Here is a 14,204-nt window from a genome sequence, read left to right on the forward strand (position 1 = left end):
TTCCTCACAAACCTGAAATCATTGACAGCATCCACACATGTACCTCCATTCAGACAGGGGGCGCTGTAGCACTCATCAAAGTCAACCTCACAATTGTCGCCAGTGAAGCCATGAGGACATGTGCAGAAATACCCACCCTCCAAGTCTTTACAAACACCTCCGTTTTGGCACGGGCTGGAAGCACACTCATTTATTTCCAACTCACAATGTGGCCCTAGACGTAAATTACAAAAAAAGCCATTGATTACTGCACTACAATTTAAGAGCATTAATTTCAATGTATTATACTATATTTTAAATTCTATTCAAGTGAAGGGGTGTGGCAGAGGTGAAGTGCTGACCTGTGAATCCATCTGGACAGCTACATGTGAAGTGATTCACTTCATCCACGCAGACTCCTTCATTCTGACATGGAGAAGAGCTGCATTCGTTCACCTCAGCCTCACACAGCAAGCCTTCCAGAGACAAAACACACAAAGACACGTGGGACATCACGTAATCTAACTCCGCACATAAGACATCTAGCCATTATTGTGGATATCTATGATATCACCTGCCAAACGATTACACTGAGCGGAGAGGATGACCGGTTTAAGATGGCGGCCCAACGGCTCGTACCTATATGATGTCTATGGTTTGGGCTTGCGAGCCGGCCAAATAGTTGATTAACGTTACGTTATGAGTGGATGACGAGCATGAGACGGCATAATGGATGGCAATAATAAGATTCTGAAATGAAAGTTTAATTTTAAAAAGTTGCCAAATGGATCCATTGACAAGATTAAAGTGATCTGTGTGTTTTGTGAACTGAGTCATCGTCTTCTTTCTTTCTTTCTTTCTTTCTTTCTTTCTTTCTTTCTTTCTTTCTTTTATTGGCGGTTGGCATACCAATTTGGTGCATTACCGCCACCAACTGTTTGGAGTGTGGAGCTTCAATGCGGATTTCTTTAAAAAAAAAAAAAAAAAAAAATTGATTAAATAAGTCTGTTTAAGGTATCTCATGATAGCTGGAGTCATCGTCGCAGCACGTCCAGTCAAATAATACCGCTTGATGATAATGATGGCCAAATACACACACACACACACACACACACACACACACACACACACCTGATGCGAATTCTCCACCCCCTCATCAATATCAGGATCTCATCAGTATTTCTTTCACCCTTTTATTGATGGACAGTGTTACATTGTGCGAGAGATTATTTGCTCCAAGCCGATCCACTTTTTCATGTTGATAAGAAATCAAGAGACATTTGCAATAGATAAAAATCTGCGAATAACTAGTTAACTATGACATTAATGCAATTAATCGCGATTAAATATTTGAATCGTTTGACAGCACTAGTCCCATTACATGGTACTCTTTCCATTTTTCGAGAACATGTAGGATGCAAAAGGTAGATAATTTGCGATACACACAAAATTGAAGCGTCACAAGGCCAGATTTAATTTGTGATGCACCAAAACTTGTATGACAAATACTTTTTTTAAAAGGATGACATCATTACGCACACAATTTTATCTGTAAAAGGTAACTTGGATGAAAACAGGCTTGAGACCCCATCCCCCTTTTTGTAGATGAGGTGGATGGAAACTCTAATGTTGAATAGTGTTACTTTTCTTACATACTGTTTGAGCTCATATTTAATAATATTTGTTTTGATTCATCCCCCAATTTTTTTGTAAAGATGCGTCTCTTTTGCCACCTTGGATAAACACCCAAGACACATAGATTCGGAAAAGAACAAACATACTTCAATTCAAATTCTCCATATCTAGGGCAGCCACAGGCTTAATCATGGCCACGTCTTAAAGAGGAGAGACAATGGCCTGAATGGAAAAGTGCTGTAAGGTTCTGAGAATGAGAGCTTGTGTAGTTTCACTGCCAGATTCAGAGACAGCTAAATCCATCACAATAGTGAGACTAAAGGAAACTTTCAGGAACTTTAACAGATAGGAATTTTGGGTTTGGGTTTTAATTGCCTCAAACATTTCACTTGTAGAACTTGGTTTTTTCATACCTACAAACCCAGGCTGACACTGACATTGGAAATCTCCCATGCCATCTCTGCACAAGCCGCCATTTTTACAAGGAGCAGAATCACATTCATCAATGTCGCTCTCACACTTGGCTCCTATAAGGCAATGAATGAGGAAAATAGGAAAAAAGTAGGCAGTGATTGGCAGTGATTAAATCAACCACAGAGGCTGAGGTAAATCTATCAAAATTATATAGTGTAATACCAGACCAGCTAAATTATTTAAAAAAAAGATTGTAGTCTCAGCTGAGTTGTCTTAAATACACACATTGTCATACATAGCACAACAGATAGTTTGAGGAAACAGTAAAACAGTACATAAGGAAACAATAAATGTTTAAAAGTCGTTTTCCTTAAGCCAACTGAATTTAACATCTGGTTTTTACTTGTAAGTTATGGTTATAGAACATGCCAAACCTGTGAATCCCGGAAGACAGGTGCATACATATCCGACCCCGACTTCCTCACAAGTGCCTTGGTTTTGACACGGATTCAGGAGACATTCATGGAACATCTGCTGGAGAGAGTAGAGCTAAATTTTCAGCTATTTTACTTCAGCCCCCAGAGGGTGCTGTGACATCAACAAAAAGTTATAAACACTATCCACTGAAGACATATCTGAATGTCAATGCATTAAATACTAAAATAGCAAACTAACTTGCATCTTCAAACAGATGATGCAAAAATGTATTGGTGTGAATTAAGAGTCCATACATATTACTATATGCGATCCAAACACAGCAGGAACAAATTTCAGAAGATTTCCAGATTCAGGTATCAACCGGTGACAGTGAGAAGACGACTCACCTGGCTACTGGCTTGATAATCCTTTCTCAGGACCACTTCTGGCGCTGTAGTTGCACTTTCCTCTTTAGGCAGGAAACTAGAGCCAAAGCCTGAGTCAGACCAAGAGAAAAGTGGGAAAAAGTACAAGGAGACAGAAATGAGAAAATGAAACAGACAGAATAAGCACAACACAGACATTAAAAAAAAAAAAAAAGATGTGAAAGAGGAGAATTTTTGCTGTCAAAACTGGAAAACATTTTCCAAAGGCATTCATCATCCTCATCTTTTCCACATTGATGCACTTTTTCCCTGCGTGTACAGAGAATCAGATTCCATTATGTGCATTGGATTCTCATTGCAAATCGTTCACACACCTACCCAAAGCCTGAAAATGAGCCATATATTCCACTGGTGAATGAATGAAGAAACCCTCTGCACACCATTGTCTTACACAACCAACACCTTATAACACATTAAAGCTGAAGCGTGTCATTTTTTAGGATAAAAAACACCCAACCAAGTCTACCTATAATAATATCTTTGTTCCACCTCGGTTTAAATCGTGTTTCAGGGGCGAGGTGGTCAAAGAACCGGCAGCGTGTGAGAAGTTCCGGTCAAATAAGAGACCGATCCACACATGAGTGTAGGGAAATAAGGAAAAGAACTAAAAGAAAAGACATACTGGAGCACTGTTGGATGGCTTTGGCTCCTGTTATCGTGGTAGTGCCATAAAATGGGCAGGAGAGGCAATAGGAACGACCCTCTTCAGGCTGGTAATAATCTCTGGGACATGGGTAACATGGAACCAGACCCGTACGAGAGAAATGACCCGTGGAACATGGTACTGGGAAGACAGAGAGAAAGAGAAACCATGTTTTCAGAAAGCAAATGAAACTATTCCCCAAAATAAGTCTATTTTTAGGCTTGTACAGTATGTTAAAGTAATTCATAGGTATTTTGTTCAATTGTTACATCTCACCACCACACTCATTGACATCCAGAGCCCCTCTATTGACAGTGGTCGTGGTAGGAGGGCAGGACAGACAGAACTGAGAGCCGAAACCTGGCTGGAATTGGCCTAGAGGACAGGACTCACAGGTCTCCAACCCGGAAAATGACGAGCTGCCAGGCTGGCACTGCGCTGGAAACATGCACACACATGCAGGTATGCACACATATAAAGATGGAGACACACGCTTAGAAATCCTGTTTATGAGCAGCCTTCTGCTGGAATGGAATAGAGTGATTAATAGATTTATGAACAAACATATAGACTGCTGACTGATTACCTTTGCACTCTGCCAGGCTGCGTGAATGGAGGTAAGGAGTAGAGAAGCCATCTGGGCATGACTTACACTCCATCTGCCCCTCCTCATCCTGATATGACCCTCTCCAGCAGCTCTCACACTCATCATACTCCAGGGAGAAATACGTCCCTACTGGGCATTGCACTATGGGTTAAAACAAACAGGGAGGCCAAAAAAAATGTTGTGGTAAAACTGCAGTTAATTTGTGGCAAATTTACAAAAAAATGCAACAGTTAGCCGCAAATGTTTTCCAGACGTTCACAGATCTTCACCCTAACCCAAAAACGCTTTAAATGCTTGTCATATTTTTCACTACTGAATCTATATCAGATGTGCCCTGTTGAATGTGTATTTCATTTTCAAACTCACCACACACCCTGCCTTTGAGAACAGACCCTGGCCGGCAGTACAGTGTCGCCTTTTTACTTTCCAATGATTTGGGGTCCGCTACGATCATCTCTGACGACACATGGAAGGTAGAGAATGGTTGCTTGCTCAGTGTCCGCTTAAGCCGATTGGTCAGCTGCTCGAGTGCCCTGAGTAAACGTTTTTGATTGAGCATTTCCGCAGAGTCGTTCCTCGACAAGGGCAGTGGGATGCTTGCTGGGAAAAAGGAATGGTGTTGGGAGAAGTTGCAACTGGATTTGGGTGTAAAACTAAGGCTCTGTTTACACTGCAAGTCCTAATGCAAGGATCTGATCTTTCGACCATATGGTTTTGTCCCTTGGGTTTTGAATGTTTGTACTAAAATTATTTATATAATTCACATCGGGTGGAACCATGATTATTTGCCAAGATGGAGAAGTTAAAAGCTGTCATGGATGTTAGCAGCGCAAAATCTGACTGAACGGACATAGACCGGAAAATAATGGTAATTTTCAGTTGTTATTTTATCTATGGCTTGTTAGATCTAGAATTCTGAAATGAATAAGATTACATCTATTTGAATGAATTCAAATGAATTAACAAAAGGAGAGAGAGAGAGAGAGGGAGGGGAGAGAGAAAGAAAGAGATAGTGTGTATTATATGCATGCGCCTGCACTGTCTCTATGTAATAGTGAAGTAATTGTTTAATTACAAAAGAGCAAAGTTATCACTGTTGCTGAGAAACAATGTAGCTTTCAGTAGCGAAGTTGTTTTATTTGTAAAATTTACTGGGCAGAAGTTGAAAGCCAGTTTCTATGCTCCTGAATGTCTCTATGTGTGCACAATTTCATACCTATATATAGTTGTAATCGAAATTATTCAACTCCAATTACAAATCAAATCAGGTTTATTGTCAAAATGTACAGACTTTCAGCTGTTTGCAATGAACACAAACAAAACTAATTGAAATAGCTCAACCCAACAAATGTTTCAAGTGGTTTTCCCACATTCAACTGAAAATGCCACTTTTAATGACTTCTGCAGTCTAAAAATCCCAATTTGCAATTGGGGTTAAATAATTTCGATAACAACTGTATAAAGTTTCCACCTCAAAAAAAGAAGTGAGTTTTAGTGCGACATTATTATTTCTGTGGGTAAGCGTGTTTAGACATAGGTCAGATGTTTAGATATTGGTTATGTATCTGATTTAACACCACATTTGGAAGTGGCTCAGAACGCATGTGAAAAAAAAAAAAACAGATCTCGTGCCGATTTTTGAGTTTACACGTGTGCAGCAAATTTTGATCTATGTCAGATGCAAGTAATTTTTTTTGGGGGAATTTTTTTTGTGCCAGTGTAAACAGCCTAATTATCAACAACAATAATGCAATAACAACACAGGGCCTAACTAGCCCAAAAGTTGGTATTTATCTACCTGTGATGTTAAAATGGATTTGTATCTTCTGCTCTCTGGTAGGGCCAGTGGCTTTCCGATGCCGTTTGGTCCTCATGTGATAACCATGCTGTAATGAGCCATCTTGCTGTAAGTGGTGCTCTGGAGCAAAACCAGTGTCAAAATATGCATAGTCCTGGCCATTCTGAGAGCCCCAATTACTGCCCCACCCTCCAGGACCTGAGGAGAAGGAAAAAACTGCATATTTAATCAATAACAAAATAATATAAAAATGTAAAATAGATTAAAATCTACAGAATTTTCTTAGCTTTTTTGTGTAAATGTTTTATTTAGCTTTTGCTTTAGTTTTAGACATTTATTTAGTCCTCTTCAACTTAAAACTTATTTTAGGTAGTTTCCAAATAAACATTTCTAATTTTTTAAAAATAAATTTAAAAATAATTTTAATTTATGTTTTTAAGTTCACAGTTTATCATCTAATATTATATTTTATTTTAGCTTTATCAAAATTACAGATTTTTAAAAGTTTTAGTTAACAATAACAACATTGCCTGGCGAAAAGAATCAAATCATTTTACATAAGAATCAAGAATGTCATTATTTACCAATAGCAAATCCATTTGGATAGTCATAGTTATACTCTAGGCACTGTCCAGGTAAATCCATTTCCAGTTTGCAGGAGACTTCATCTCCACCGCAAATGTTGGGGACCTGTGGGATTATGATTATTGTTAAAAAAAAACAATGAGGGTAAAAAAGATCAAATGTCATGTGACTAAAGTAAATGTGCATGTCAATGCGTCAGATCTCACCATATCTTTAAGAACAGTTGAAAACTCTCCCGTGAAGGACTTGAGCAAGTTAATATCATCACAGTGGGATGCTTTGAACAGCATCTCAAAGGGCTTAAAGCCATTGTTTGCAATTCTGTTCACTGTACACAGGAGATACATAGAGCAAAATGCTTACAATAAACTCACAGAAAAGCAGTGAAATCAAGAGACTGTGTAAGATAGTTTGAGTATGAATCTGTGTGTGGAAAATGTAACAGTAGAGCAAAAAATGAAAGACAAATGTTGAGTAACAGTGAAGCAATCCTCACGGGAGCAATCAGGTCTGTCTGGTGCGCGGGGCGGCTCCCAGATTCCATTATTGGCGCAAAAGTAGCTACGCACAGCATCCTGGGCAAGACTGTAACCCTGTCTGCATATCAGAGTGCAGTTCATCCCTTCCTCCGTCTTGGCACATGAGAAATCTGCATTCACTGGCACGAATGGCTTCTCACAGGTTGAACCTGAGGTTAGAAACATCCTTCAGTGCCAGTGAATTAACTAGTTTATTTAAATAAAGAACAGTGTATTCTGGAAAAATTCACAGCATTTAGTTTAATTGGCTAGACAGATCCAAAGACAGATTATAACAGAGTAAACTTTCTTCTTTAAGAAAAACTCCTGGAATGAAAAACAAACTAGAATAATAGACTGTAGCATGCTTTGAGGAATGAACTTCTTAGTCAACAACGAGAAAGTTTATGTAAAGTCCTTACTGTACATACCTTGTACAGTAATGATGAGCTCACAAGTTCGATTGTTTCCTGAAGGGTCAGTGGCTATGTAGTAAACTGAAGTTTCTCCCACAGGAAATACATCACCGGATGAGTGAGTACTGGAGATATTCAGATAGGCTCCTGAGAAAGGAAAATAAACAAATGAATAATTTAATACAGACAAGAAGGCAGCACATTATTATATACACTACAGTTCAAAAGTTTGGAGTCAGTAAGATTTTTTTAAAGAAATTAATACTTTTATTTGGCGAGGATGCTAAATTGATCAAAAGTGACAGTAAATACTTATACATTGTTACAAAAAATATATTTCAAATAAATGCTATTCTTCTGAGCTTTCTAACAATCAAAGAATAGAATGATGTATCATGGTTTCAACAAAAAATATTAAGCAACATTGTTAACAACCACAAAAAAAAATAGCATATTATAATAATTATTGAAGGATCATGCTGAAGACTCAAGCAATGATGCTGAAAATCAGTTTTGCCATCAAAGGAATAAATTGCATTTAAAAAAATATTTCACAATATCACTGTACTTTTTGAGCATATAAATGCAGCTTCAGTGAGCATAAGAGACTTCTTTCCAAAAAAAAAAAAAAAAAATTCTAACTGACCCCGAGACGTTTGGAATGGTAGTGTACAATACATATCCTTTAATATAAAAGTAAGTTGACATCAACATTCCCTTGTATATTTAATATCAAAACCATCTGTATCTCTCTTTGCAGCTATAACAGCTTACAGACTTCTGGGAAGGCTTTAAACTAGATGCTGGAACATGGAAACAGGGTTTGTTCCCATTCAGACACAAGGGTGTCCAAATCATCCCAAAGGTGTTCAGTGGAGGTCAGGTCTGGCCCACACAAGTTCCTAAACACCACACTCAGTAATTGGTTTCTCTGTGGACTTTGTTTTGTGCACTGGGGCAGCATCATCATGCTGGTGCAGAAAAAAAGCCTTTCCCAAACCATTGCAACAAATTTGGTCACAGTAATGTTTAACATTAAGATTTATCTTCACTGGAATAAGAACAGCTAAACCTGTGAATTAGAAATGGGTGTCCACATACTTTTGGCAATGTAGTGTATATACTGTATGTCTGCATCTGTTTGCAATATCGCAGACATTGCCTTTGTGCAATCTGGCAATAGCCAATGATGTAACAGGTACTTTCACAGACATTTACCACAGGGAGAAATGTGGAGCTCCACAAGGACTCGCTCTGGTCAACCACAAAGTCTTACAAAGGGTGATACGCTACTGTACAGCTCCTCACGAGGCCTTGAAATAACAGGCCTTGGTGCCAGAAGAGAGTAATTGCTAGAATGTTTAATGACACAGAACTAAGGGTGCTACACTGCGGTCAGACAATAGAGTCTTTCAAGGATCATATACTTCAAAGACACAAACATACACTCACAATTATTTGCATGCACATATCAGTACCCATAACTATAATGAAACCTTCATACATTTATCCACTAAAATAAGGTTTTGTGACCACACTGAGGCTGCTTGTCGACGTCACACCACGCAGCCCCAACGTCAGCATGTTTTGTTTTTCCATGCCCACACCCTGACGCTGGTTTATATTTAGTGCAGACAAAACTCCCTCTAAAACCCGCCAGACGCAGGCATATGTCAGACAGTTTGGAATAGCCCTGGAACTTCTCTCTGGTAAAGTGCGTGTGTGCATTCACGTCTGAAATGGTTGATGAATTATCTTGCAGGATTTGGAGTGCTTAAACATTTGTACAAATGCTTTTGTGTGTATGAATTATTTATCTCATGTTTTCTTATCTTGTTTTATCTCAATAACATCCATAAACCATAATCACCATATCATATACCTCAGTTCATTCTTTGTTCACTGGATTTGCAGTAAGAGTATAAAACTAAAGTAATTTGACCTGTCTGAGAGCAAAAGACTGATTCAAATCCTTATCGCTGCTCATGTAGCCAATCCAATAAATACTTTTAGCAGGAATACATTTCCTTCCCAGAGTTCTTAAAATGTTCATAAATCAAACCATTTCCATTCTCTGTAGCTACTGTAAAAGTTCATTCAACCTCCGCAGGTGTTCTGAAAAAAATCCTGTCTGTGATGATTTTACCAAACGTCAATCCTTGAAGATTCTCACGCACAGGTCTTTCCAAAGAGGCCTATATTTTTTTTCCTGAACCCGTTTAATATTTAATTCGAACACAAAAATAAACTGTAAACATTATAAGTGTAGCCAAACAATTAACATTGTTCCTCTTTTTGCTGTTTATTAATTGTTAAAACAGTAAAAAAAGATCACGTTTAATTATTTTAGTGACCTAATTAACATACATGAAACACTTTTCCCACTCTCTTATAAATTAATGTGTATGTACCTGAGTTGTCTGAAAACTGAGGTTCTTCCCAGTATACTGCAACTTTTCTCCCAGAGGCCTTAACAGTGGGTGGAGATCGACACCTGTCAATCAAAGGTGGTTCCGTATCTAAGGAAACAAAGATTTTTTTGACTTTTTTCATGTAGCAAAAACAAATGTCTTGTTTTTTTGCTTCTATAGAGAGCCTAAGTCCCTCCCCTTCCGGTCGACCACCATGGGACCTTATTTCAGAAAAATATTAAATGGTAGTCAATGGCGAGAGACAACAAATATTTTGATCTCGTTTGAATTGTGCCTTATATTACACATATGATGTTTGTCAATTTAAAAGATACATTTTAAAGTAAAGAGACTTTACTGAGGCTGCCTGTCATTGTTTCTACAGTCTTACATTATAATCGTAATGTTACGCCGTCATACCTGAGTTCCCGGGAGATGTAGTTCATAGAGTGATTCACATAAAACTAAATGTTACTCTTCTGTTGTATGACAAACTGCGACGTTTTTGACTTTCAGAATTATCTTTTAAATTGACAAACATCATGTGTAATTGAGGGCACAGTTCAGACGGAATAAAAAGATAAGTTGTCTCTCGCCATTGACTACCATTCATATTTTTTCTGAAATAAGGTCCCATGAGCCGGAAGCGGAGGGGCGGGACTTAGCCTCGCTATTCTGTAAATTCTAGAAGAAAAAAAATTGTAGAAGACAGCAACTGTACAAAACAAGATATTTATAGTAAATAGTGAATAATAGTCATAATAGTAAATTGAAAATAGTAAATAATATATTAATTATGTTGTAGTTTTGTTTTTGCAAAACAATACTACATTCAAATATGACAATGTCAATAAATATTAGTTGTGCAAGGAATCCAACCTCACCAACTACAGTAACAGTGAAAGAGCAGTTGGCTTTGTTTCCTGTGCGGTCGGTTGCTGTGTATGTTATGAACTCAGTTCCTATAGGGAAAGGCTGCATGGGGTTTAAAACGGGGGTCACCTGAACCACAACCTGAGGAAGAAAGGCACGACCTCATTTTAAAACGACACGCACAAACCTGTGTTACTAATTTGAAAGGGGGTAAATAAAGCTGATGCAAAACTCACCTCATCTCCAGAATTGTCTCTCAGCATGGGTGCGCTCAAACTGATGTTAGCTGACCTCTGATGTTCATCTGTCTCTGTGATGACATCACCAGGGCACTGAATCCAGGGAGGCTCTATATCTACAAAAGAGGAGGAAATCAGTTCAGGCTCAAAAGTCTCCATCACGTCAACTCCATTACCAATTACCGATGTAAACATGACAATGATGTCACTCATTACCTCCAGCCATCTCATATTTAATCTTATGCTCTATGTAAAACATCTGCAATGAAAAAAGATTTCACCCCTTTCAGAGCTTGACGGCCTCCTCTTACTATAAGTCCTTGTAAACTGCAAGAATTTTTCTTCTTCATTAGTTATTGAAATACAAACTTTTTTTCTTTATTGTTTTAAACAAGTCTAGATATCTTAAAGTCATAGTTAACAACCATAGTTCAACCAAAACGTAACTACGTATCTTGTTTGGTGTTCAGCAGAAGAAAGTAGGTCATACAGGTTTGGAAATGGGTGTTTTTATTTTTAAGTGACAGTTTTTATTTTTAAGTGAACTATCCATTTTTGCTTCTTAGTGGATAAGTTTGCTGAGTTGAACCAGCTTTGAATTGATTTGATCCAATGTTGGAAGTATCTGTAAATGAACAAAGTGTACTCTTTCGTTGTGTTATCTGCAACTAGATATCCTTGTTTATTTGTCAGCCAAAGTCTGTCAGATAACACAAAATGTGTTACTTTGCATCATCCAGCAAACTTTTGACAGCTCCAGGGCTTTTGTTAAAACTACAGGGGCCAGTTGCATAAACTTAGCCACTTTGTTAAGACTGTGTCTTAAGAAGTTTGACTAACTAGCAGTTAACCAACGGGCATGAGTTGTACTTTTCCAAATAAAATTAGACTGATCTACCTTTTATGTAACTGACTTTGAAAAGTTAAGACCACTTTTTAAGAAGACATTTAGATGGATAACTTTTAATACTAATCTAAGCATTTTATGAAATCAGCCACTGATCAAACTTTCACATTTTTGTATTATATTATTATTTTTTTAAATCACGTTTCTATTGCATAGACAGCCAAGTTTTATTAAAAGCCTATATTATCAGCGGTGAATTCCCCCTTTAAGTAAAATGAAAGATCTTTAGGGGTGTTAGATATATTTTTGGAGTGAACTATCCATTTGATGATAATGTGACTCTAGATTGGTGGTGTTGAAGTGACATGACTTATATAGAGGTGTTTCATTATCACATCACATGCAGCTCAGAGAACTTACTAATCACATTATCTGTGTTTTGTCACTCCAAGCAAAACAAATACTTCACTGTTACAGGAACTGGGCCAAAAAGAACAAAAAACGTTCCGTCACAATTTCCTCACCATAACATCATTCCAAATTAGACTCTATTCATGTAGAGTCTATGAGCAAAGATTTGGTGTTGGTCTGTTGAGAGATATTGACTGAACTGTCAATTATTATCACATCCAGGTTTGAGTAGAGCTTATTAATCACACAGTTTCTGCTGTCCCTCCAAGCTAAACAAATGCTTCATCTTTTGTCAGCCCTAGAGAGAACCTAGATCAGACGAAAACACCCTGTCTTTTCTGTTCTGCCATAATCTCTATAGACTCTGATGAGCCACAAACTCACAAAAATCAGTAAATCACAGAGGTTCAGGGGTGAAAGGCAAAACTAATTGATGCTTTGTTCAGTTCCAGCTTGGAGGGGCAGTTTTTGAGTTTTATGATCTTGGAATCCTTCAGTTTTACACTCTGGTGTATTTTCTTTGATGATCGTCCACTTATTCTGTTGTTCATCATCTTAAAGATTTTGCTGCAACAAATTGGATGCACCTGTCCCACTGGCAGTACATCTGTCCCATTGCAAAACATCAAATTACAGAACTAAATTAGGATCAAAGAGGGTTTTTTTTTCTTAGACACATATATATGGACAGGGTCATGCAATACACATCCTTGCACATCCTTATAAACACAAACAGAACACAAATCACCTGTACAGGTTGCTTTATATAGATTGTCACTCCAGATTCCAGAAGGCAGACATTTGACTTCAGGGTCACCAAGGAGACGATAACTATGAGGACAGGATAACTGACACGTTGTTCCGGTCCTGACCTCATTCTCCCCACAAGTAGGGGGCGACAGATGAATATGCTTCAAAGTAACAATCGGAGGACAGCGCACCTCTTAGAAAGAGAGAAAGAAGAGGGACACAGTAAAACAAGAACAAACATTTTCCACAAAGATAAATCAAAAGAATGAGAGAGCATGCAAAAATATGTCCAGAAAGGGAAATGTAAGAGCGGTCGGTCGTTGACCACATTGCTTGACATTCTTGGAAAAAACTTCAACACACGCATACTCGCACAAAAAAACATGATTTTTAATCTGACATCAGGATCACCCTGTACTGCCAAAGCAAGAGAGACTGATAAGCACAGAGAGAAACGGAGTAAAAGAATTACAGTGAAGACAGGAAAACATGTCATACGACTCAAACGGGCCAGGAGTATCAGTTCAAACGATCTATAAAAGATCGATGAAACCGAGAAGAGCCAAGTGATGCTGAATGACAGTCAGTAGAATGTGGGACAGATTAAAATACATTAACAGTTACTTAGGATTGAAGTTCAAATAAAATATATAAAAGATTGGCCGGCCATGCTTACACATGTAATTTGCTTTTATATGGGAAACCAGCAGGAGGTAGGTTTGTGGGTAACTAGCAAAGACGCTGCCATAGCTTAGTTGTATGTATGTTTATGTCTGATAAAGCACTGAGACAAAGAGAGAGACAAAGAGACACCCACAAAAAGGCACAATTATGTATTCAGTTACATGACTGGTTGACTGTCTTGTGGAGATCAAAGACATAGTTCTAAAAACAAAGCTTGAGCCTTTTTGCAGGACTGATGCCTATGCAATTTTAGCGTTTTGAACGCTCCCAACCAGCTTTTTCTTGTTAATGCTTGTATGGTTGCAACTCACATTGCATTTTCAAAATAATTTCTACACAAGATAAAATTTAAACCGGTTAAACAGATTTGTAACATGCAAAACCTCACAAACTCCTGATTGTTGGAACTTACTAACTTATAAAACACAGCCGATTTAAATTATGTAGCCTACAAGTGATGAACTGTTTGAATTTATGTAGTTTGCACTATAATTCAAAAGTTAGTGGTCAGTAAGAATTTGTTTTTTGCAA

At 37.9% G+C, this 14,204-nt stretch overlaps 1 protein-coding gene across 3 annotated transcripts in view; it reads right to left on the minus strand.

Annotated features, from left to right (window-relative positions):
* svep1 (sushi, von Willebrand factor type A, EGF and pentraxin domain containing 1) overlaps positions 1 to 14,204 on the minus strand; it is a 71,458-nt gene that overhangs the window by 21,118 nt on the left and 36,136 nt on the right. For 2 of the 3 annotated variants that reach the window (XM_089129681.1, XM_089129680.1), the window contains exons 7-24: positions 12,988 to 13,182; positions 10,979 to 11,097; positions 10,754 to 10,883; positions 9,870 to 9,977; positions 7,474 to 7,605; positions 7,021 to 7,212; positions 6,731 to 6,852; positions 6,524 to 6,629; positions 5,940 to 6,137; positions 4,508 to 4,741; positions 4,121 to 4,282; positions 3,811 to 3,972; positions 3,514 to 3,675; positions 2,853 to 2,941; positions 2,463 to 2,562; positions 2,028 to 2,141; positions 342 to 455; positions 13 to 214 (exon numbers count right to left, since the gene is read on the minus strand). In XM_089129681.1, the coding sequence (XP_088985807.1) occupies positions 13 to 214; positions 342 to 455; positions 2,028 to 2,141; positions 2,463 to 2,562; positions 2,853 to 2,941; positions 3,514 to 3,675; positions 3,811 to 3,972; positions 4,121 to 4,282; positions 4,508 to 4,741; positions 5,940 to 6,137; positions 6,524 to 6,629; positions 6,731 to 6,852; positions 7,021 to 7,212; positions 7,474 to 7,605; positions 9,870 to 9,977; positions 10,754 to 10,883; positions 10,979 to 11,097; positions 12,988 to 13,182 (2,641 nt within the window). The remainder of the gene's footprint in view (positions 1 to 12; positions 215 to 341; positions 456 to 2,027; positions 2,142 to 2,462; positions 2,563 to 2,852; positions 2,942 to 3,513; positions 3,676 to 3,810; positions 3,973 to 4,120; positions 4,283 to 4,507; positions 4,742 to 5,939; positions 6,138 to 6,523; positions 6,630 to 6,730; positions 6,853 to 7,020; positions 7,213 to 7,473; positions 7,606 to 9,869; positions 9,978 to 10,753; positions 10,884 to 10,978; positions 11,098 to 12,987; positions 13,183 to 14,204) is intronic. The other variant, XM_039684222.2, reaches the window with a different exon arrangement.

The sequence above is a fragment of the Pimephales promelas genome, chromosome 1 (assembly GCF_988280905.1).
Source record: "Pimephales promelas chromosome 1, fPimPro1.hap1.1, whole genome shotgun sequence".
NCBI lineage: Eukaryota > Metazoa > Chordata > Actinopteri > Cypriniformes > Leuciscidae > Pimephales > Pimephales promelas.